Genomic DNA, 24,221 nt, shown 5'->3' on the forward strand with positions numbered 1-24,221 from the left:
CATTGTTCAACTACAGTTTCACGACAAAAATATCAGCATTGACACCATATGTCTCCATGTACACTCTATTATTCACATCTGTTTGTGGGTAACAAACAAGCGTCGAATAGTATTTGCTCTGAATATAACTCAAGGCAAAATATACTGTGGCCTCCTAGTTTATCTGTAATAGGATCACATTGATATTATGGAACTAGCTGACCAGTTTCAGGGCCCGTTGCAGAAAGAGTTGCAATCAAACGCAACTCTAAAAATCATGCGGAACTTGATTTTCAACCAATCAACAGCGCGCATTTTTGACTTGCGATTGATTTTTTGACTTGCGTTTAAACGCAACTCTTTCTGCAACGGGCCCCAGTTTCATGGCCTGGATCTCACGTCTATAGGCAATTTGCCAATCATCTACAGGATGGGTGGGGGGGGGGGGGCTTCTTGGGGCATGAGACATTTTCGACGTTGGTTTATTTAATACTTGGCCTATCATAAATAGCCTTATTCTGACCAAGCAGATAGTCCCCATCCCCCTCCAAAAAAAATTATGATAATAACAAAAAAATATAATATTATGCGAGGGAGCTTAGCGACTGGGCAAAAAAAAATAACGCCCCACATCAGGACCTGATGGGTGCTATAGATGAAGATGAGGGCATTGAATGATAAAGGGAGGGGGGACTGGTTATCACTGGACAGTAGGTCCCTTGTTGGATAAAAAAGAGAAGAGGAAAGAAGTGAGAAACGCATTGAGAGGAGGAGGCCGTGTGGTTCTCATTGCATTTTTAGGTCCCGTGTCCTGCCGCTAATTAACAAAAATTGTTGTCTTTTGGGCATGAGTAGGCATATATTTCGTTAAGTTCGAGCTAATCATGTAGGATCCATAAGATAATCGAGGATAACATACATCATTGGTTTATGATACAACAGAACGGATCAATGTTGACTTTGACTGAGTCAGCATTGATTATTAACTACAGTTCAAAATGAATAATACATCCTTCAATCTTTCTGTCTCTGAGGTGAATCATTTATGAAAGCCGGGGGCTGTATGAATGTAGATTGTTACCATCATTCATATCGTAATAACAATCATAATTCATATTATATGTATAGTATATAGGCCTAAGTATTATTTCTTTTATTTTTTATCATTTTCAATTTATATGAATGCCACTACCATAGTCATCAGTATCCTCGTCGTCGTCGTCATAATCATCATCGTAATCATCAATATTTTGTTGTGGTCCTATTTTGTGCATGGAAGCTTGAACAGAAAAATTCTCTAAATGTTAGCTCGGTTCTTCCATGTATGTAGATTGCTCCACATAGTCCTGTAAAATGTAAAAGTAAACATTTGTAACATAATTATATTCCTGAAAATTTCAAAACTCAAAATAAGTTATCCATAGTGCTTATTAACGATGAGGAGATCACTTCACTGTGCCTATATCTGTTTCGTTCAGTTTCGATCTGACCAAACATGTTTACATTTAAATGAATAGTACAAAATATCCAGTAATGCGTGACAAAACATCTACGATACATTTTTGTTTTAATCTGAAATATAAACAACACCCCCTCTCTCTATTTATTTCGCTTATGTTCTTCGATAACACAATATTACAGACCAGGGGTGGGGGTGGGGTAGAAAGAGGGGGAGAAGGAGGAAGGGGGTGAGTCAATTATTGTTTCGCAGCACCTGTAGAATACCGTATTGCTGCGCGGTTTTGAAACCCATGCACAATGATGCAACAAGATATCGAAAAGTCACCATGAAACCCCGGGCTGTGGCCTCACTTTACAACAAAAGCTCCACTTTTTCAAACAATAAAGTAGATCCATTGTTCATCTTCGTGTGTGATGGTAGAGTAACCCTGAATAAAAGAGGTTTCTCTCTTTCACTACAGAGGGTTGTTTTGACGGTTATCTCATTTGGAGAAAAGCGTATTGAGTCAGCTTGATTTTTAAAAGACTCTAAAATCGAATAATGCTTGGGGTATAATGTACGCAACAAGGCAAGTTTTGTTATAAGGAAGATACACTGCCATTTTGGAAAATGAATCAATATTACACATGTGAAAATAAGTCAATACATACGATCGATCTGAGATGTTATATGGATAATCATGGACCTACTGGAGTAGGTAAATGGGCTAATTGATGCACTTTGTGTGTATGTCGTAGCATGCACAAATTAACACTTAATTCGTACCTGTCTAATAATAACAATAATAGCTGTATATTTACCCAGGGTAGCCACTTCAGTTCCGAAAACTTTTCCCAGCCGGTCTCACAATGCGAGCGCGAAGTGCGAGCTGAAATTTTAGTTGACCCCAAACAGGGACATTTTAGTTAATATTTTTTAGGAGTTCATGAAGAGCATACATATCTCACCATATTTATCTCATGAGAGCGCCACGCGAATTACACCTAAACACATGAAGCACTTTTTGTAGTCAGTGTTATCATGAACATGATTCGTATCTCACTAATCAAATATTGAGAGCGCGAAGCGCAAGCTGAATTTTTTTATATTCAGATCTGAAGAGGAGCATTCTAGATCTTGTTAGTAGGAATTCATTAAGGCCATACGAATTTCACTAACAAAATGATGCAAGCGCGAAGCGCAAGCTAAAAAATTAAATCAGACCAGAAAAACCTTTTCAGGACTATTTTTGAGGATTTTATGAAGAGCAAATTAACGTATCTCATCAATCCACTAATGCGAACGTAAGCATGGACTAGAAATGTCTTATACAATTATCATTCGGACCTTAAAAGGGGCAATCACTTTAGAAGTTAGGAAAAAGGAGCATATATGTCACTACATAATATAAAAGCTCGATGTGCGAGCAAGTATGTTCGGCGTATATTTACTTGAAAAAGGGATATTTTATTACCATTCAACCCCTTAGTGATGAACACAAAGCCCCTAGATTATGTTCCATTATGTTTCATAGAGTTATGAAAAAATATTTCTTATATAATTACTATATGATACATAATATGATATATCACGCAATATAATATAATATACAACAAATTCTCTTCGTTTCTCTCCTTTCCAATTTACCTCTAATTCTATCCACTTTTCTTTCTTTACACATGGTGTACGGTATACCACCATTCAAACCTTCAAGCATCATCCAAATAGAAGCTAACAAACAAACCTTGTAGATGTTATTTGTTTGATTTTTTTGGAGATGTAGGCCTTTAGCTCTTATATCTTCTGCAGGTGGTTTTCCTTTCAGCTTGTGAACTCACCCATGAACAGACCAAACACCCCCCCCCCCTCCCCGTCCAACAGTTTCAATGGTGCTCTGGTCTTATTCAAGCATGGAGGTAGAAAGAAATGATTCATGCCATTAAAGCGTTTTTCCCTTTCGATTTCTATTTCAGAATTTCAGTGCAAGATGTCTATTTCAGAATTTCAGTGCAAGCTGCTCTGCAATGTTTTTCTTCACAGCATGTAGTTCCCTTCCATTCATAATCAGACGGTCAGAGCTTGTGAACGACAGTTTCCATGGGAACATCATGAAACGTGGTTACGATAAGTCAAAACCTGACACCCAATATGGGAGATATTGGGTAAATGTTTAATCCCGAAAGCATATACATGTGGATGGCTGACGATCTACTTCGAAGGTGACCAATTCTAGTTCATATCACTTTGCATGTTAAAGTTCATAGTCAAATGGACGTAATAACTGGAAAGGAGAAATCCTGGAAGAAATTGAATTATGAATATGATGAGGAGGTTTTTGATCATTCCATGGCAAATATAGATTTATCCAACGAGCAACATGGGGAAGTGAACATAGGGTGGATTAAACATTTTATTGGAGGTAGTTCCCAGTGATTATCATGATGGTCTTCTCGACTCAGTGAATCGATGACACTAATCTTTCCATACAATAAACAAACTAAAGTACAAGTAGTAATCGATGATTAACATGATCAGTCTCTGTTGATAGACTATGAAATACCTATATTTGTTCACTCTTTGATAAAAATAAGTAATCAATTGATTAAGTATGTATCCCAATGAAAAATATTGGTAAAGATTAATAGTTATAAATGTGATTGTCAACGTTACACCTATGCATAAAAAAGGGCCAAAAGACGAGCCAGGAATAAACTATCGATTAATTTTTGTTGAGCCAGTTCCTGGTAAGGTTGTAGAAAAAGTACAAAATAAAAGATTAATAGATATTTAGAATAAAAAGATGTATTTTTAAATCATCAGTATTACTTACGTAAAAAAGTACAAAATTGTAAATTATCAATTTGTCGAACACTATTCTGAAATCCTGAGACCAGGATTAGAGCTATACCATAGAAAACTTTGACGCAATCAATCACAGTATTTTGAAACATAACTTTTCTACTATGGTGTCCGAGATATTCCTTTAAATTGGTGTTTTGACTACCTTGCTTGAAGATATCAGCTTGTTCAACATGGGGAAATATATGTGCTTTTTTAATGAAATAAAAATGCGGTGTTCCGTAAAGTTCAATCTTGGAGCCCATTTATTTATTTCTTAATACATAAATCTTCCGTCAGTAGAAAACATTTTTAATTTCAGATATGCTGACGACCCTAACCCGGCCCTAATCCTTTTCACACCACCATATAGTACAAAAATGGTGCGTTGCAAATAACCTGACTATAACTCTGTGAAAACACATTTACGTTAATAGGTAGCAGAAGAAGAAGGAATGTTAAATCATTAAGTAGTATTAAAACAGAGAGGACTTTGAAAATGTTGATGAAGCAAGTTTTGTAGATGATAGACAAAGATCTGTCTTGGAAATGGCATACCGGTATACGGACGATTAACTCAAGTATACGAAGAAAAAACAGGAATATTTCTTACAGCTGCGAGATTTCGTACCCAAATTTGCTTGCTATTTCGCATTATGATTATGAAACAATGATATTTCATATTTCATATAATAAAATACAAATAAATAGTGAGTGGATGACGTCATCGGTTTTCCCTCATTTGCATACTGACCAAGATGTGAATAATGTGACATTAAACGTCTTATTTTACATCCGATATCAATGGAACTTTCGTCATGCTTGTTTGCTTTTTTTTCCTTTTCATTCAACTCAACTTTTCCTCGGTTGAAAATCAACGGATAATATACTCCTGCCTCTTCCTAATACCCCCATTAATCTAAACAGTGATATTGTACTTCCAATCTTTAAATCGTTTAAATCACGCAAAAAAAATGAGACATACAAATATTTTCTTAATGCACGAAGATCGTTTTGTGTATAAAAATATGGTGTGAGTCATTTAAAAAAAAATCAGAATTTTGTGAGATTAAAAAATGATAGGTACAGGCTTCTATATTCCTGACAATAAAGAAAGAGTAAATAAAAATGGTGCCCTATTGCGAGAGAAAAAAAATGTAAAAGAATCGTTCTCCCCGCACTAATTGGAAGCCCGTCACTCTGTTCACTCACTCCATCATTCATTCGCAACCCTAGTATGGCCAACATCTGGGAATAGAATCAACTTGAGAGATAAAGAGCACTAAATTAAGAAATAAGTATGATTACTTCCACAGATGATTGTGATTGAACTTGAATTAGTCTTTAACCCAATCTTCGTGTTATTATTGCTGCTAGATATCAGGAGAAAAAAATCAAACTAATCACAGGGGAATAGTTTCGACAGCTTTGAACTCCAGTTCTTTCTGGCTACTTATGTTTTTTTTTCAAGCACAATCACGTATACTAAATAATACTGCTGTAACAAATCGTCGAAAGACTTTAGTCTCATTACAATGATGCAGCACCGCCATAAGCAGCGGGGAAGGGACTGTAGCTCTTGCCACCAATTTTTTTTTCGAAACGTTTTGTTTTATTTCCAATATTTCCAGAAGCTCTCCAAGTGTGGACCGAATCCTAATTTAAAACTAGAAAAGAAAACACCCTCAAAATTAGCTCGATCGCTTCGCACCCACGCTTCTGTTCTTGAACATTTTGCCCCCACCCCGGAAAAAAAGCCTGTTATGAGGGGAAAAGAGCTTAAAATTGAAAATCCCATTTCTTTGAAGGCAGACTAAGATATGTAATAGAAACACGACTGGATCCCATGGGGTAATTAGGGTCTATATGCAAAATGGTAATTGCTAATAAAATCTGACGATAGAGCTTCTGCGTGACATCGAAATTACGTGTAATTCGATAAAACTTTATAATCAATTTATATTATGAGCCGTTGCACATGATATGGCCTTATGGACGGTAAGTATAAATACCTGCAAGTTACTTCCACGGTAAACAAAGGCCTATAACTGGATATATAATCCAAGTGGACAATACAGAATCCTTTACAACTAGAAGCGTGCATGAGAAGTAAAAAAAAAGTTTCATTTCAATATAGGGGCGGATCCAGCCTCTGCCAATGGGGGGGGGGGCGGATTTTTTTTCAGCCACATTTTCCCCCTATCGGCCGCTCGAAGTTGATTTCTGTTTGTTGTCACTTCTAAGCTTTATTCTAATATTAACATAAATATGTAATAATCTCATAAGCCTAATTGAAATAGTGCGAGCGCGAAGTGCATGTTTTCTTTTTAATATCATGTATTTTGTCCTAAAATTTTAACATTCTGGGCAATGTTTGTGATCCTAAACGAGATTTGTATCCAAGTAAATACTGCGAGCTCAAAGCGCGAGCAGAAATTTTCAGTATACATTTGATCTGATCAAAAGGATCTGTTAACGGCTGCTTGTTAGCCATGCAGACGTTACATATTTCAACTAACAAACAATGCGAGCGCGAAGCGCGAGCTGAAAATTGTGACATTTGTACCTGAAGAATATAAATTTTAAGCACTTTGTGTAATAATAATATGTCCATTTATATAGCGCAGTTTTTATGTGCATATACTCAACTGTGTAATCATGAAAATGATAAGTATATAACTAACGAATTGATGCGAAGATTACACCTAAAAATGGAACACTTTATTCATGTTTTGTAAATCACGAAAAGGATGAGTAATTGGAAATCTTCCTACATTAATAATGCGAGCACAAAGCGCGAGCAGAAAATTTTTGACATTGTGATCTGAAACTGGATAATGGCAGAGAACAAGCTGCGTATCTGAATAAATATGCGCGTGTCTCAAAATTCGACCTGGAATTTGGGTATTCTAAATACCTTTTTTATCATGAAAAAATATTTGATTTTCCGATCTGAAAATGGGTCAATTTATAAGCTTTGTATTTCAAGCACTTTGTAGGAAAATTGTGAGGTGGATATGGATCACAATTAGAAAAGAGCTGACGTGTTTCATTGTTATTACTTTGGGTTTTTAACATAGGACCGGGACATTCTATAAAGACATTGTGTCATTATGAAAATGATGACTATCTTCCCGTTTCTCTTCCTAAGCGCGAGATTAGACTTGCCGATATTTCATTCTGAAAAGGGACAATTTGATTATTGAATTAATATCTTGTTTATTAATCTGTTAAATCTGTCAATATTATGGCATGAAAACTTGACATTTAAAGCATTCTTGTAATTATGAATAAGGTGCATGAGTTAATATCTTTTTAACAATCAATGCGATCGCAAATCGCGAGCCGAAATTTTTGATTAACTGTCATGAAATGGGGATTTCAAGTAGTTTGTTATAGAATTAATATTGAGATATACATAACTCACCAATCAAAATACGAGCGTACAGCGCTAGCTGATTCTTTTTGGCAAAGTGACCTGAATAGGGATATTTTGAGATTTGTATGGAATACCGGAAAATATTAGGTACCTGACAAAATCAAATTTTGCGATCGTGCAGCGCGACCAGAAAATGTTCATATTCGGACCATAAAACAGAATTTTAATGAGCACTTTTCAAAAATCAAATTGTAAATCAAACAGAATAATGAAAGTTCGATTTCCGAGCTGCAATATGTTTTGTATATTGACTTCAAAATTAATACTTTAAGCTCCATTTTTAGCAAGATATGAAAATCACCTAAGAGGCAATGCGAGCGCGAAGCGCGAACGAAAATTTTGTATGGTGACATGAAATATTTGTTAAAATCATATTACAAGTCTTCCCCTCATATGATTTTATTCACTCGTCTTCCTCCTATTGTGTTTCCCCTTTTTTCTCCTATCTTTTCCCTTCTTTTTCTTTTTTTTCTTTCTTTTCCCTTTTTCCCCTTTATTTTTGCTCCGCCAATGGGGGGGGGGGGTCCCTCGGGGGCACGGGCCCCCTGGATCCGCCTATGCATTTTGCGTCCATCGGCCAGTGGGACCAGGCCTTAAACAATTCTTGACTTTATTGAATCCGTCCTTGTAAGATTACTTGTCTTATCATGACTTGTGTATATAGTATCAATAATATACCACCTTCTCCCACGGATATTCATTTTCATATTATCATACATTGATAGCGACCGGTGATCATAACATTCTTATCAAAAGTAAATAGAGATTTGACTACATGACCCTTCATGTATAATGGGAAATCAGACAAGGTATTCTCTGCAAATCAATGGGCATTTGATTTATATGAGACCAAATTATGTTACCACATAGAGCTTGCAATATTACACATTATATGAATACAATTAATTTCAGAAGAATGAAAGTCAATCTTACATAGTTCCCTAACATTAGTTAGGCGTAAGTCCACAAAAAATACATTTTTTATGTTCATGTGCCTATAACAGGGGTGGCGATACGGGGAGGGTGAGGGCACAGTGCCCTCCCACTTTTTGAAGCACTGAAAAAGTGCTCTTTTTTACGCAAGGAAAATGCCCCCTCACGAACGTGTACCGTGCCCCTTTCATCGGAAGCGGACACGTTTTAGGTGTTACCAAGTGCACTTTCTCGTTTAAGTGCCATCCCCCCAAAAAAAATAATTGCCCCCTCACTGACGTGTTCTGTGCCCTTTTTACCTCAGAAGGAGCCGTTTTATTTGTTAGCAAGTGCCAATCTCATATCAGTGCCAAATTTTACCAAAAAATCCCCCTCACGAACATGTTCTGTGCCCCTTTTACCTGAGACGGACCCGTTTCATGCCGTAAGCAAGTGCCCTTTTGCCAATTTTTAGTTGCCCCTTCACATATCAGTGCCCCTTTTTACCAAAAAGTGCCCCTAACAAACATGTTCTGTGCCCCTTTCACCTGAGAGGGACCCGTTTTATGTCTGAGCAAGTGCTCCCTTGCCTCCTTGTAAGTGCCCTATCTCGAATCAGTGCCAACTTTTACCCAAGAAAAGTGCTCCTCACATTATCTTGTGCTCCTTTCACCTGAGAAAGATCCGTTTATACCATTAGAAAGCGCCCCTTTTAAGTGCCCCCATGAACGTGTTCTGTGTCCCTTTCACCTGAGAAGGATTTGTTATGTGTTAGCGAGTGCCCCTTTGTCTTCTCATAGTGCCTGTTCATCAGATAAGAGGTCCTGAAAAATCACTCCTTTCATACCCGATGAGCGCCCACCCCCACCCCCGAAATTGTGAAAACTGACATTATTTTTTTGCAGATTTTCACAAAACCCATCAATTTCACTTAACAAAATGCAGAATCACCCCATTGATAAGCTAGGGTCGCTTCGCTCTGTCGCTTTCGAGGTTTTTATTCCATAAAGTTTACGCTCGTGTTGCCCCCCAGCGAAAACAATTATACATACGTCCATGTTTAAGAAAGAGGTGCCCCTTTACCTTGTGCCCCCCCCCCTCAACATTCAACTTCGCTCCGCTACCACTGGCCTATAACATGAATCTCGGCAATACGCTTGATGACAATTTTCATTTTTGTTTTGTTTTGTTTAGGAGTCAAATAAATGCTGCCCATTTTACTTCTGGTTTACTCAATGAACAAATCCCCTCCTCTACAGACTTTGCTCCAGATACACATGATTTTAGATATAGTGCTTCTGATTTGGTTTCTTCTTCTATCCTCTGTTTTTTATAATACTCCACATGGTGCACTGTCCACGTCAGCGATTGTACATGCCACCATGCAAACCTTCAAACAACATCCCCCCAAAAAAAATCTTATATCTTGTATTGTGAAAGATTAGGTGAGCTTACGATCATTCTTTGCTCTCATTGGTTGTCGATCTAAACCCTGTTGTGGTACACAAAAATATTTGAATAATATAGGATAAAATTGTCATATATCCTTGATACTTTTAAATGATTCCTGTTATACTATCGTCTATCCAGGATTAACGTGATCAAAATTAAAGTTTGCGTATATCATGTACATAGTGCGAAATTATTGGCTGACTTACATGCTTTCATGATAAGATCAAGTCGGAAATCAATTGTATTGTGAGATTTTCATTCAAAATACTTATATTAGTATAGAATCCCTATATTGATATTTGTAGACAACAGATAAATCACTCATAAATACATCATGATACACATGCACATATATTTTTGGTCAATATTAGAATGGATAAAGACACGCAGGAATATATTAAAACAAGAAGAACAAAATCTTTATTGTCTGCATTTATCAGGGATTCATCATCGATCATTACTCATGCACACAACAGCTGAAGTATAGCCGATGAATTGACTGAACAGATTTTTAATTGTTGTTTGCAATCATCGTCAATATCAAGCAGGGCAAAGGTTGCTTTGCAAACATGACATAGTCATGATGACATAATACGCTTTCTGCATGGTGCATGGCAAAATGCATGGTTATAACTTTGTGTGGATTAAAGATAATTATTAATGGAAAAATGATGGAGATTATTTCAGGGTGCGGTAAAAGTTTCACATTCATAGATTAGTGATTGCATGTTGAGATTCATTGCCTTATATTACAGATACTTTGAACAGAAAATAAGAAGTTCCTCAAGATCCTTTACTTAATTGTTATAGTGAGAAGGGTTTCACCTAGCCCAGTAACCTAGCATTCATCAAGAATGTTGTTTATCAATTAGCATACCTGTAGCGATTGGATATGGTTTCTATATATTGAAGAAATTAATCTGCCCATGATAACCCCGTCCTATCCTAATTCTTTAAAAAGGAGGGGGAAAAGAAGAGCATGAAAAATGTCCAACTCTAAAGTTCGATTTACATGATTGAGAAAAAGTAGATCGTCTTGCCCCCCTCCTATTGCAATACACTGATGCCACCCCTCTTTCCCTCCTTTTTTCGTTTTGTAGGCCTACATTTATCTTGAGAGGAGTGCCTCTAAAGCCTGAAACTACTTCGGACAATCTTAATAATGTAGTAAGGAACGTTGACAAATTGTTGCAAACCAACAAATTGAAAACACGACAGCGGGAGGAACGCTGCACAATAATTGAAATGGTGAAACCCATCATTGGTGCAATTTGTCAGAGGACTGCATTGAAAATGGGAATGTCACACAGGATACTGTCAAACTAGGATATTTTTTTTTTAATTCAGTCAGATACGATTTAGAGCATGTTCAAAACCTTTTTATTTCTTTCTCTGTAGCAGAAACGCCTTTAAGTCCTTCTAGAATCAGAAAATATCACGGTGATGGTGATAGAGGCTCATTGTCTTTGTAAGAATATTACTTTCTTATGAAACTGTCTTTTCGCCCGTCGTTAAATTGAGTAATAATCACGATAATCGCCATTTTAATTGATTAAACTCCCGTATAATTGAAAATCACTAGTGATCTCAGCCAAAATACACCCTCTTTGCCAACTATTTCCTTCAAAGACCATACAAGAACAACACATACAAAATATATAATTGGGCAGGGGGTTAAATCGATGTGTGGTTTCACGGTACATATTAACACAATGAAAGATATGAAATGACGCATACATGATAAATAGTTCTGAACATGAAGTCTCAACAATGGGAATGACTATCGTTTGTTTACTGACACAATATTACGTTACAAGGAATTGATCAAATTAAAGGGGTACTCCATATACTGAATATGACATGACTTGAACAGATTAAGAAAAATCAGACAAACAAAACACTGAAAAAAATGTTCAAAATCGGACAAGGAATAACAAAGTTATGGCATTGTAAAGATTTGCATTATTCCAGAGAAACAGTTATTTAGGCATATCTTCGTGAATATTCAATGGGCAAACTGTCATATCCCCACTTGTTCTTTTGTATTAATCAAATGAAATTAGGTTGATTCAATTCAAGTTTTCTTCAAGAATCCCGAAGATTGGAATGACAGCTTATTAAGTGCATTGTATATTCATTACTGCAACTTATTTCATTTCAATGGAGACCTATCATTCACACATGTATGAAAAATCATACAAATATAATTTAACGTAATAACATACGAAAGAGGAAGGCGGGGATGTGACATCATCAGCCTACCTAAAGAATATTCATGACGATAAGCATAAAACTTTTTTCACAATATATTGCTAAATTTAAAATTCTAATTTCAATACCTTCGATTTTTGTTATCAGATTTTGATTAAATTTTCATAATTTTGCTCTATGAATTTGATTGTATTATATTTATTTAGATATATATTTTCAGCTCGGCTTGCCCCCTCCCTCTTTAACATGTTTAAGGCATTGGCAGATACACTAATGATGAGAAAACAAAACATGCATATTCTATTCACATCAACATTATTTCTATTTCGTTATGACGTTTCTGATTGAAAAAAATGTGCCTTTTATAGAAAAATAAGATAATAGGCTGCGATCATAAAGATGTTTGCAATAATTATCTTTCTATTTCACCGTGTAATTATTACTCTTCTCAGTTGTTACCCTAACCATGGAGCTTTAAAAACAGATTAATAGCTCCATGCCCAAACCAAGGAGCTACTCCTTGTCCATACAAGCCCAAAATTCTCCTTTTCTCCCTCTATCCTCACCCTCATTCTCTTTCTTTTCTATATGTTCTTTCATTATAACATTCTCTTTCTGTCTCTACTTCCATCTGTTTATCACTTCTCTCTCTCTCTCTCTTTCACACAAACACACACACCCACCCTCTCTCTCTCTCACACACACATTTTTTTTCAACATGCACCACACACCGATACACACATCCTCACACACACTCTTCTACGTCTTTTTTCTTCTTTCCTTCCCCATTCTTTCAATCCCAATTGCCCTCCTCGTTATATAGCTTCTCATTGATATCTGTCTCGGTCTCGATATATCTGTCTAGGTCGGATCGACACGCTATTATGATTCTGGATGAATCATCAACCAGGAAGATGGTGTGAGACGAAACCTATACTCCTCTCTACAATAAAATAAATGTGCTGTAGTTGCTTATGCAGCCAAGGAAGAGGATATCCAGGAGATGGGTGGGGTGGACGAATAGCATGACGATTTACTCGGACATAACCTAAATCAAATCCGATCTATCAACTTATTTGTTTCCCATGGTTCCGGACACGCCTTAGCGTCGAGACATATAGGCTAAATGCGAAATTAAAGCGAAGTGAAATGTGTATTTTTCTCTTGAATAAGTCTAAAAAAAATTATGTAAAATTATTCCATTAGGTTTGTGCCTAAAAGTTTGACTTTGGTATTCCTTGACAGCTTCTGATATCAGACAGAGACAGACACTATCAGTGGATTATTGGTTTCAATAAGTCTGGAGCAGGCAATCAACGAGCGAGGTATACAAGATTGATTGATAACTTTCCCTCTATCACTATCAACCATTACCATGGTTACCTGGGTATTGTGTTGATTAGATAGGGTGACAGATGCATTGGGAAGGAGATAGAGTGAGGAGATGGTTGGATCATGTAGGGTCCATGGTTGGATGCATAACATTTTCAGGAAAGGGACTCAGGGAGAGTGGGAATGAGAGAGGAAAAAAAATAACGGAGAGATGGCGACGGAAGGTGTGGTCATGATCAGGTCAAAAGAACTGAAGGCGAAAAGGGTGAAGCACATGAAAAAATTACAATTTTCCCTTTTCTCTCTCTCTATATACAGGGACATCAAAAACACCCAACGCACATAGCGTATTAATTAAGTGTGTGCGCTGGGTGTTTCCCCTAAAACTGTTCACGATAAGGACCGATCAGGGATAATGAAGGCTGTTGCATGGTAAAGAGAGATTGTTAATTTGCATAGATGAAGACTCTGCCCTGATGACTCATGAGATGAGATGATGAGGGTGTGGTGCATCATCAAAACAAATGAATTTTTGATTAACACACACACCCAACCTTTTATTCATATAAGATTACAGAAGATATTTAAATAGAGTTGCATGCATTGACAGCTTATTATAGAGAGAAATAATTATATAATTATGAAGGACCATACATCTTCTTGTAGCTTTAATACTCATTTCCTAATCTCTATTTCCAATATTACCTTTTTTGCTTTCGATAAATTTACGAATTATATCCTTTTCATTTTATCTTAAAAAGCCTCTCGAGCATACTAAACTAGACCATCAACCGTTATGAAAAAAATCCCAGGGGTTTATTTTATTTTTTGCTGATCCATGAATCACGTAAACACCTGTGATTGGCCATATATACGCATGCACCCTAAGAATGAGATATATTTCAACAGAAAATTAGAACAATCTTACCATGGAGCTACATGATCTTACTTCCCATTGTCTGCAGAGTTGAGCGATTTGGTCCTTGAATGGGTCAGGAACTGATTTTATTAAAATCACAAAGGAAAATTAAAAATGAAAAAGTAAAAAAAAAACCCGGAAGATTATATGGATTGTGGCTAACGTGTCAGGGGCGCATCCGTGAGTTGCAAGATACCTGCGAATCGATTGCAACTTGCTAGTCAAATTTATGTACAATAATCCAACTTTAATGAATCCGCAATATAAATCTGCAATATTGCTTCTTGCAAATATATACTTGTTTTCTATGGACTGATCCGGCGGAATTATTCAAAATATGAATAATGCTTTCACAGCTTTCACATATGTTTCATACAACGTTTTCTTTGTTTCATAAGTTATTTACACTATCTGACTTTCATAATTATTATCAAGATACCGAAGATTTCGAACAAAATAATGATAATAGCATCATATAATACTGATGAAGATTATATCTACTTGACATTTATTTATTTTCATTGATTAAGTATTAATATAATATAATAACAACGACGGTCGCTCTTCAACACCTTCACACACATACTATAGCTCCCATTCAAAAATATTATTGACGAAAAAATGTCGTCATGCATAGGCCCAAACCAGCATACATTCTGAGCCTCCAGACTTATTGGAATACTGGAATGCAGGAACGTAAACTTGACTTTCTCTCTCGAGTGTAATTCCAGTGGTTTATTTTTGTTTCTATTCCCGAAGCACACGACGATTTCGAGAATGATTAATATCTCCCAGTCATCTCTGACCCTTCAGCTCCTGACCCGCTGCTAACTTCCATTCTTGATGTCGTCCCGAATGTGCTTTGAACACTGAGTGATGGGCTCCTGTTAGTGTATCAAATCCTATCAAAGGGAAGGATGGGGTGTCCCCCCCCTAAAATGATACTGGTATATAGCAGTGAGGGAGAATATTCAGAATATAGAGAGGGAGAGAGGGGAGGGGAATGGATAGAGGGGGGGGGGGGGTATCCAAACGTATAAATCTCTCGCTCTCTGTAGGTGCCCAGGCGAAGTTGTACAGGCCTACCCAGTAGGGTGCCATGTGGTAGGCGAAAGGCTCAACCAAGTGCATTTTATTTCATACCCAATGAGCGATTCGAGAAAATATTACATTTTGATGATTTTGGGCATTTTATGAATGCTCCCCTATTTTTGCTTACATATAAGGTCTCTACCGCCCAGTAAGCATCTGAAAAAAGTATCGTTTTTGTTTTAATGACCGTTGCATGAATGCTCTGTCTAGGCCTCATACAAGCTTGGAACTTTCCTGAGTAAAATGTGAATTGAAACTTTGCTTCCCAGCTGAGTGTGAATTGAATTTCTCAATCAAGCTGACTTGACATATAAATTGGTTTTGATCCCTCATACGTGAAACGGTCACGGTTTAATATTCTGACTAGAAAGGAATGGGATACAAAGACTGTATGCTCAGGCCAATGTACGCTTATATCGATAATATTTGCATATGATTTGATTATTTGGCAGTAATAGTTGTTGTTGTTGTTGTTGTGTTGTTTTTTTTTTTGGGGGGGGGGGTGAAATGAAAATGTTCACTTTCGTAATTAGGCTTATTCAGATTCTGTCAAGGTCAGGGCCTCCATCGAGGAATGAATATTTTCTACTAAACATATATTACTTGGATATCATTACGAACGTTCATCCAGCGAAGTTAAAGGTGTTTGCCTAAGTTTCCTCCCAAGATATGGGTCGAAGAAAATGGCAGTGGCCTACAGAAAATAAAAATGGAAAAGGAAAGATGAAAGGGTGAAATGTGATATCATTTTCTAAATCATGTCAAAATCTATCACAAATTAGATTGTTGTAATATTTTTTTAAATAAAATTTGGAATGACCGATGGTGGGGAGGGGATATAGTTGAGTGCACATGACTATCATTGACGAATCTAGTTGATCGTGATAGTGAGTGAATGAGTAAAAACGAAAGTCAAATCCCTTTCAGAATTAGAAGGACACTATCCCCACTAAGCGACCACTTTCTTCTTCAGGTTTTACTTTTTGTTATTTTAGTATAAAAACACCCACATCATACCTGCTAACCAGGAACTATACAGATATCTGTCAGCGGGGATAATTTTTCGGGGGTATTTTTACAAGGAAAATAGCATTTTTTAACGAAATATATACTCGTAGTCCTCCCAGTCCTGCCCACAATTATATGTGTAATATTTGTCATGATAATACCTCTCATTCATAACTACGCCCACGAGGGTTTGACCACATAGCCTGTATCCATGGTAACCACATCAATTCAACGTGACCCAGAGCGACCTCTATCGCTATCGCTACCTTTTCATTTTTTATGTCGATCACACAGGAAAAGAAACAGGTGCAAGTGGTTTAATTTAGATTGTCCCCTGTTTTCCTGCCTTGATATTTCCAAGTAAGTCATAAATTACATTCAGGACATACATTGATCACTGTACTGAAGTTTTCAAATCATTTCTTGGCACATTACCCACACAGTGAAGTGATTTTTTTTAAAACAAAACCACCTTGCTTTGTTTATCAGTAGGCTGTTTAATCATTCCCTGAAGTTAAAACTGTAATGTAGGCCCTATACGAAATATTCTTCATTCATAAGAATTAAGAAGAGAATGAAATAAGAAAAGGTGGATTGATGTATGAGCTCATACATAAAGTACCCTTGTCTATATTCTCCTCTTATTCTTCACTGTTTGTCGCCCATGCTAGCTCATGGAAAGGTTTATTCAAACAGTGACGTCACAATAACAAATAGTTTCCCATCCCATGGAAGGTGATAACGACTGTTGACATTCCGCAACGATATGACCCCCCCCCCCCTGCTATAAAATATTTACAGAATCATGGAATAGGCACAATGATCTATATCTTGTTGCGACAGAATAAAGAGAAAAGAAATCCACATGAAGGAATGCATGAGTATGAGTGCCTTTAAAAGAAGAGATTTGATTGTTCTGTGCGATTTACATACTGACTGAGGATTCATTTCTGAATTGATGAATAGATATGATTATGTCTCAAGAAAAAAAAAGAACAGAAAGGAAGCAATGCAAGATAAGAAGAGATTAGAAAACATCAGAAGAACCAAAAGTAAAACTAAAATGCATGTAGGCAGCTACAGTTATCGTAAATTAATCTTCTTTCAAGTTACATGCAAATATATCTTCCTTGTCTGCTTTGGAAATCAGCTTATGATAGACGTTATTATATCAATAAAGTACATTCACATTATCGATGACAAAACACTGAGTTTTCCGATCTTTATCCTCTGATCATTTCCTTCTTGTTAGAGACAAAGCAGACAACAAAATAACTTCATATATTCCTATACTTTGTCCCATATTATTGTAAGGATTAATCTAATCTGATAATCGAAGCTAATCGAAATCGGGTTAGAATACCTGATTCTGGTTTTAAGAAGGAAATCTTCCTTTCTTCGCTACTCACGAATTCAAAGAATGTCAATTCTATTTTCCTGACTACAAGAATGTGAAGAATGCAGCACACAGTACAAAGACATACGTCATAATAGTGGACTAGACTGTGAACTCAAATAGGGCCTATCATCAAATTATTTGAAACAATATCCGGACATGAAATATGTTCTCGAATTGAATAGATATATGGGCAAAATGAAAAGAGAAAGGGAGAGAGAGAGAGAGAGAGAGAGAGAGGGGGGAAGAGGAGGGGGTGTGGTTCTCAGAGGGAACCTGTCGTGATATTTGACGCACCATGCTGGTATTTATATATGAGCCAAGTATGAGTCATTACTAGTATTTTCACCCCGCCATCAATATGCGAGTTCTTTTGTGTGCAACGATTTCATTCAAACTCCAGTCTAGTCTTCCCACAGTGGCGTAATGATTATGTCGAGAATTTGAGGGGCAGAACATGCCGCAAAGGGTCGCGAGCGAGCAATAAAAAGAGAAAAAAGAAAGAAAAAATATAAAATGGGAATCAATGTTTTTGACAGAAAAAAAAATATCCACAAAATAAGCTCTTCCGTTTGATTTCATTTTCCCCACTCCTTTTTCCTCCCAAATCAAGGAATATTTTATGTAATTTCATTTCATTTTACTTTATTTTCATTTCTAATTTTAGATATTTCTTTCATCTATTTAAGTTTTTATTTGTTTGTTTTTTAATATACTTCTATTTTTATAATTATTGTTATTGTTATCATCATTATTATTATTGTCATTATTATTATCACCATCATCATCATTATCATCATCATCATCATGGCGGTCTCCTGCATTCATTTAAACTGTTATTTTTTTTCGATTGAATATTGCTTCTTGTCGATATTTATTTTTCATTGCTTTATTATGACTATTGCTTTATTACTTTGTGAAACTGAATTGTATCACCTTATTGTTATGTTGCATATATTATCTTGAATGCAGAAATGAATAAAATCAAATCAAAAAATCAAAATTATCATTTTTATTATAATTTTTTTTTGTTTATATCCAGCACATTTTTTGTCATCATGAACAGGGTGCGTATTCACGAAAAGAAAATAATGAAAACTTTAATCGCCATCAGAAAAAAATGTGCATATTTACTTGGTAACGGGATGTTACCCTCTTCCACAGATATTATCAGTTTGAAATGTGCCTTCATAATCATTTTGTCAGTAAATAGTGGATTATTTATTACTTTTAGGGGGCATGGGGGCAATGAAGCTCGTTTTGCCTAGCTCCGCCCCCATATTAAAATCACCCTCTGCTTCCGGCGCCTTTGCAAATCAATCTTTTCAATCAATCAATTTTTCTCTCTTTCTTTTCGTTCTCTTTCTCCTTCTTCTTCAAGTTTATTTTTTCCCAGATTTTTCGAGGTCGACGAGGAAAAAATCATATTGCACTTTTCAGCTGTGGACATAACTGATCTGAATTGCAGATGGACATCGAATGAACACTATCATGACTATGGAGCGCTAATCGCAAGCCGCTGGTGCTTGTAAAAAAAAATGCGCGACCGACGTCACTTCACCAGTCAGTACTGCGGGTGTTTCGAATACATTCTAAATCATGCTACTATCATTAGTAACTGTTTGATTTGATAAGAAGTTGATGCCTGAAGACAATGAGTACATTTGGTGGACTGATGGTGGAATATCCGCAGATTTCCATTGATAGATTTCAGGGGGATGCAGTGCTTAAAGCAAGGGGCTATTTTCTTTCTCATTGCCATTCTGGTAAGTGATCATATTATTGGTTGTCCCACATATAGATTTATGTGTTAGCTTGGCTGTAATTGGGACCAATTTATCTGACAAGTTGTTTGCTATCTAAGTTCTAGAAGGGGAAAGCAGAAGGAAAGAAAGAAACAAAGAAAGAAAAAAAGAAAAGAAAAAAAAAAAAAAAAAGAAAGAAAGAAAAAAGAAAGAAAGGAAGGAAGGAAGAAAGAAAGAAAACAAGGGTCAAGTCCACCAGAAAAATGTTGATTTGAATCAATAAAGAAAATCAGACAAGCACAATGCTGAAGATTTCATCAAAATCGGATGTAAAATAAGAAAGTTATGACATTTCAAAGTTTTGCTTATTTTTAACAAAATAGTTATTTGAACGAACCAGTTACATCCAAATGAGAGAGTTGATGATGTCACTCACTATTTCTTTTGTTTTTTATTGTTTGAATTATACAATATTTCAATTTTTACGAATTTGACGATTGGGACCTCCTTGCCTGAACTTAAGCACAAAATGTTAAAATAATGGAATTCCACGTGTTCAGGGAGGAATAAAACTTCATTTCACATGGCAATGACGAGAAAATAAAAATATTTCATATTTCAAACAATAAAAAGCAAAAGAAATAGTGAGTGAATGACATCATCGACTCTCTCATTTGGATGTAGCTGGCTCGTTCATATAACTGTTTTTGTGAAATTAAGCGAAACTTTAAAATGCCATAACTTTCTTATTTTACATCCGATTTTGATGAAATTTTCAGTGTTATGCTTGTTGAATTTTTCTCTTTTTATTCAAATCAAGTTTTTGTTGGGGTGGAATTGTCCTTTAAGAACGAGAGGATACAGTAGTCAGTAGTAGCACTGCCACTAGCTTACCTAAGCCTAAACTAAAGGGGGGGGTCAGACTGCCCCCCCCCCTCCTGACGAGTCACAAGCAAAAAATAAGGAAGCGAAAAAGGGGAAAGAAAAGAGGAAAAAGGAAAAAGAAAAAAGGGGAAGGGGAAAAATAAGAAAGAGTTTAATGGGGTGTTGCAAGAAACTTGCGATCAATTGCAAGTATATTTTTGATCCCTAAATCTATATGCCTTGTAGTTTATTGCAAATTAGGGATTGATTGCTGATTTGCTCCGTGAAACAAAAAATTTAATCTGATTTGCTACAGCTAACGTTGATCTATCAGTTGTAAATTTGCAACAGAATATTTGCAATAGATCATAAATATTTTCTTGCAACACCCCCTAAGAGAAAGGGGAAAACAATAACTGGACTGCAGACTGTCAGAAAAAATGATAAACTGTCAGGCACAAGGGGCTGTTCCAACTGATTCTTTTATTTTAGTTCCACCATTTTTGTCTGTAAATGTCAAACTGTACACTTTTATCGGTAAATTGTGATTTTTACGCAATGTGACTTTTAGCTAGAGCTCTCTGTACCGATAGTTAGGACGGACTGGGCTGACCAGGGACAGGAGAAAGGTAGAGAACAACTTATAGGTAATATAATGATAATAAAAACTTCGCTCCTGCTACGCGCTCGCATTTAAATTTTTTAGTTGGATACCTAAGATGATTGTCTAATTTTCAGGTTAAAATATCAAAAGTTTTCTAATCACACTTCACGCTCAGTTCAATTGATTAGTTTGAAACCAATTTGTTCAAGGTTACAAAAAGTGCTTATAATATCCAGTTCTTAAGCCGGAATATCAATCATTTCAGCTCGCGCTTCATGCTCACATATAACTGTTTAGGTATATCCATCCTGTTCATAGTTAAATGAAGTGCTTAGAATGTCCGGTGTTCAGGTCGGAATATAAAAAAACAATTTAATCATGGTTACAAAAATTGCTTAGAATATAAAGTTCTTAGGTCGGAATATCAAAAATTTCAGCTCGGCTTCACACTCGCATAAAATTCCATCCTGTTCATAAAAAAATAAAATGGGGAAGAGTTCATTTTCCATCAGCCATCTACCTAATTCCTAACCCTAACTTTTTATTAGTCCTAACCCTCTTATTCAATGAACAAGTTAATGATTAATGATGGTTAAATAAGGTATGCAATGTTTGGCTTATTTTCTCTTTTTTTTTGGGGGGGGACAAATGCTTGATTTTTTTGACACTGTCAGTTTCCATTAGAACTATTCATCATATAGCTTGACTCTTAAAGAGGGTGGATAGTTTTGGTAAATTCCTCGAAATCGGCCTGTCACCATTCTAATTAATTTGTATGTAATAAGAATGTGTATGCCCTAAAACAGTCATGATGTAGATGATATGAAATGAAATGGTGTTTTTCATGATAAATTATGCTCTTTTTTGTGTGAATTTAACTCTGCGGGGATACCCGATAAAGTTTCAAAGATACCATAGGCCTAGGCCCTGCTGGCGGATCACTACTGCTGCCGTGCGTGTGCTACGCGAGAACGACAATGTACTAGTCCGCTACACAATTTAGTTGTCACTCAGCTCAGTTTACAATTACAAGGCTCGTTGATGTTGATACATTGCGTTTTCCTTTTTTTTTTCTTGCATCAGATTAGACTTTAGATCTAAAATCCTCGATCGCATATCGATATTACTTTACGTTACATGCAACATCACTCTGTTTTCCTACCTTCCTTGCTCTTGCCTCGGCTGGGGCTTGCATCCGATAAACAAACCCGATCGTCCTCATTTAAAAAAAAAAAGAAGTGGAACCACGGTGTGATACGCTGTTGCACATAAATATGCTCTCTAACTGTCGATATAACACGGGAACAATTTGTAAAACTGAATATAGAATGAATACACAACTGGCACAGAACTGGAAAAAAAACACATCTTTTCGGTTCTTCTCTGACTTCCCGCGTGTTAGTCTCGGCTCATATGTTGTTTCAGATCGTTTAATAAAAAAAGTTTATTCTATGATTCTGATTAATAAAGAGAAAAAAGGGGAAATAAAACCAACAGAAAGAAACCCTTACAAACGAATTTCCAAGATTATGCATCCTGTTTTATTTTTTGGAAATGCACCGATTTCTCAATAAAATTATATACAAACCGTCTTTGGGTTACCAGTGTTTGAATTTATAGACTAGCTTCACTATGCACGTTGGCTATATGTATCGGCCTGGCCTATGGGAATTTCATTCACTTGCATGATACGTGTGTGTGTGCGAGGCCGGGATGTGTGTTTTTGTGTTGAAGAATCACTGCAGGTTACGTAAGGAGGTTTGCCCTGCACGCTGAATTTATACTGTACTCGTAGTAATAAAAGGTCATGGACAGTTCAGTCCACTGGTTGTACACGTACATGTAGTTAGAATCCATGCAGGATATGCAAATCCCTGGTCAATGCATGTTCACTTTTCTCAGTCACTGATGTTCTGTCAGGAGAACATATGAATTCATCTCCTACCTAGAGATAATCGAGCTCTAACTAAAACTCAGTATGTAATCATTGTCCAATTTTGGAAAACTGGCAAGCCTATGGAAATAGTAATGAACTTGTACATAAAGTTATGGAATTTATTACAGAACGTCACCGGCAATTGCCAACATTTTGTTCAAAACAAGAATATATATATATAAACAGATAAACAAAAACAAGAGTATTTTTTGTCAAACAAAACATAAAATGACATTCAGTTTGAAAGTATATTTTTCCAAAATTTTACATGGTAAACCACTAACTAAATAGGCCTGCCAAAAAATGAAATGTTGGTCGATCGTCATACTTTTCTCCATATTTCTATTTTCTCCTTTCTCTTTATAACTGCCATGGGGGGGGGGGACACTGCATGACGCCATATTACTGTTATGAATATCTATCTCACTTTTCAGATCTCTATGCATATATTCAGTGATCGATGTGCGCAGATTTTACCTTCTTATAACTTTAGACTGAATGAATATATTATTTTTATAACGTGTTTTTTTTTGTGGGGGCGGGGTCATTTTCATATGGAAAAAATGGCAACGGTCACTTGATCTGCAACTAACTGTCCTATATCCACATGAGAAGCATAGCGATCAATTGAACGGAGTCCATCGCAACAAAAAAGTTTATTTGAATAAAAAGAAAAATCCAAGCACTGAACATTTCATCAAAATGGGATGTAAACTTTTTTTATGATCATAATTTCACATAACAGTAATTTATATGCACATCCTGGTCTGTATATGACTGACGCCCTGACGACGTGTATGAAATATGACTATCTAATTTCCTCCTCATTGAAATGTGTCAAAAAGTGTTATTTGTTCCTGAATATGTGGATAACCGTTGTGGATTACATTTTGATGGATGCATTCAAGTTGGTCCTTATTTTCAAATCTCTAAGACTATTCAAACAATTTCATTTCTTTCATTTTACATCCGGTTTTCGTGGAATTTTCAAAATTATGCAGTGTTTGATTTTTTTAATTAATTGATTCAAATCAATACTTTCTGGGGTGGACA

The 24,221-nt window shown here is 36.1% G+C and overlaps 1 protein-coding gene across 1 annotated transcript in view; it reads left to right on the forward strand.

The window, feature by feature from the left end:
* Positions 1 to 19,533: 19,533 nt before the first annotated feature.
* Positions 19,534 to 24,221, forward strand: part of LOC121410015 (protein artemis-like) — a 61,903-nt gene continuing 57,215 nt past the window's right edge. Inside the window, exon 1 of the mRNA XM_041601829.1 lies at positions 19,534 to 19,785. Coding sequence (XP_041457763.1) covers positions 19,674 to 19,785 — 112 coding nt within the window. The 5' untranslated portion in view covers positions 19,534 to 19,673. The remainder of the gene's footprint in view (positions 19,786 to 24,221) is intronic.

This window comes from Lytechinus variegatus, chromosome 3 (assembly GCF_018143015.1).
Source record: "Lytechinus variegatus isolate NC3 chromosome 3, Lvar_3.0, whole genome shotgun sequence".
NCBI classification, from domain to species: domain Eukaryota; kingdom Metazoa; phylum Echinodermata; class Echinoidea; order Temnopleuroida; family Toxopneustidae; genus Lytechinus; species Lytechinus variegatus.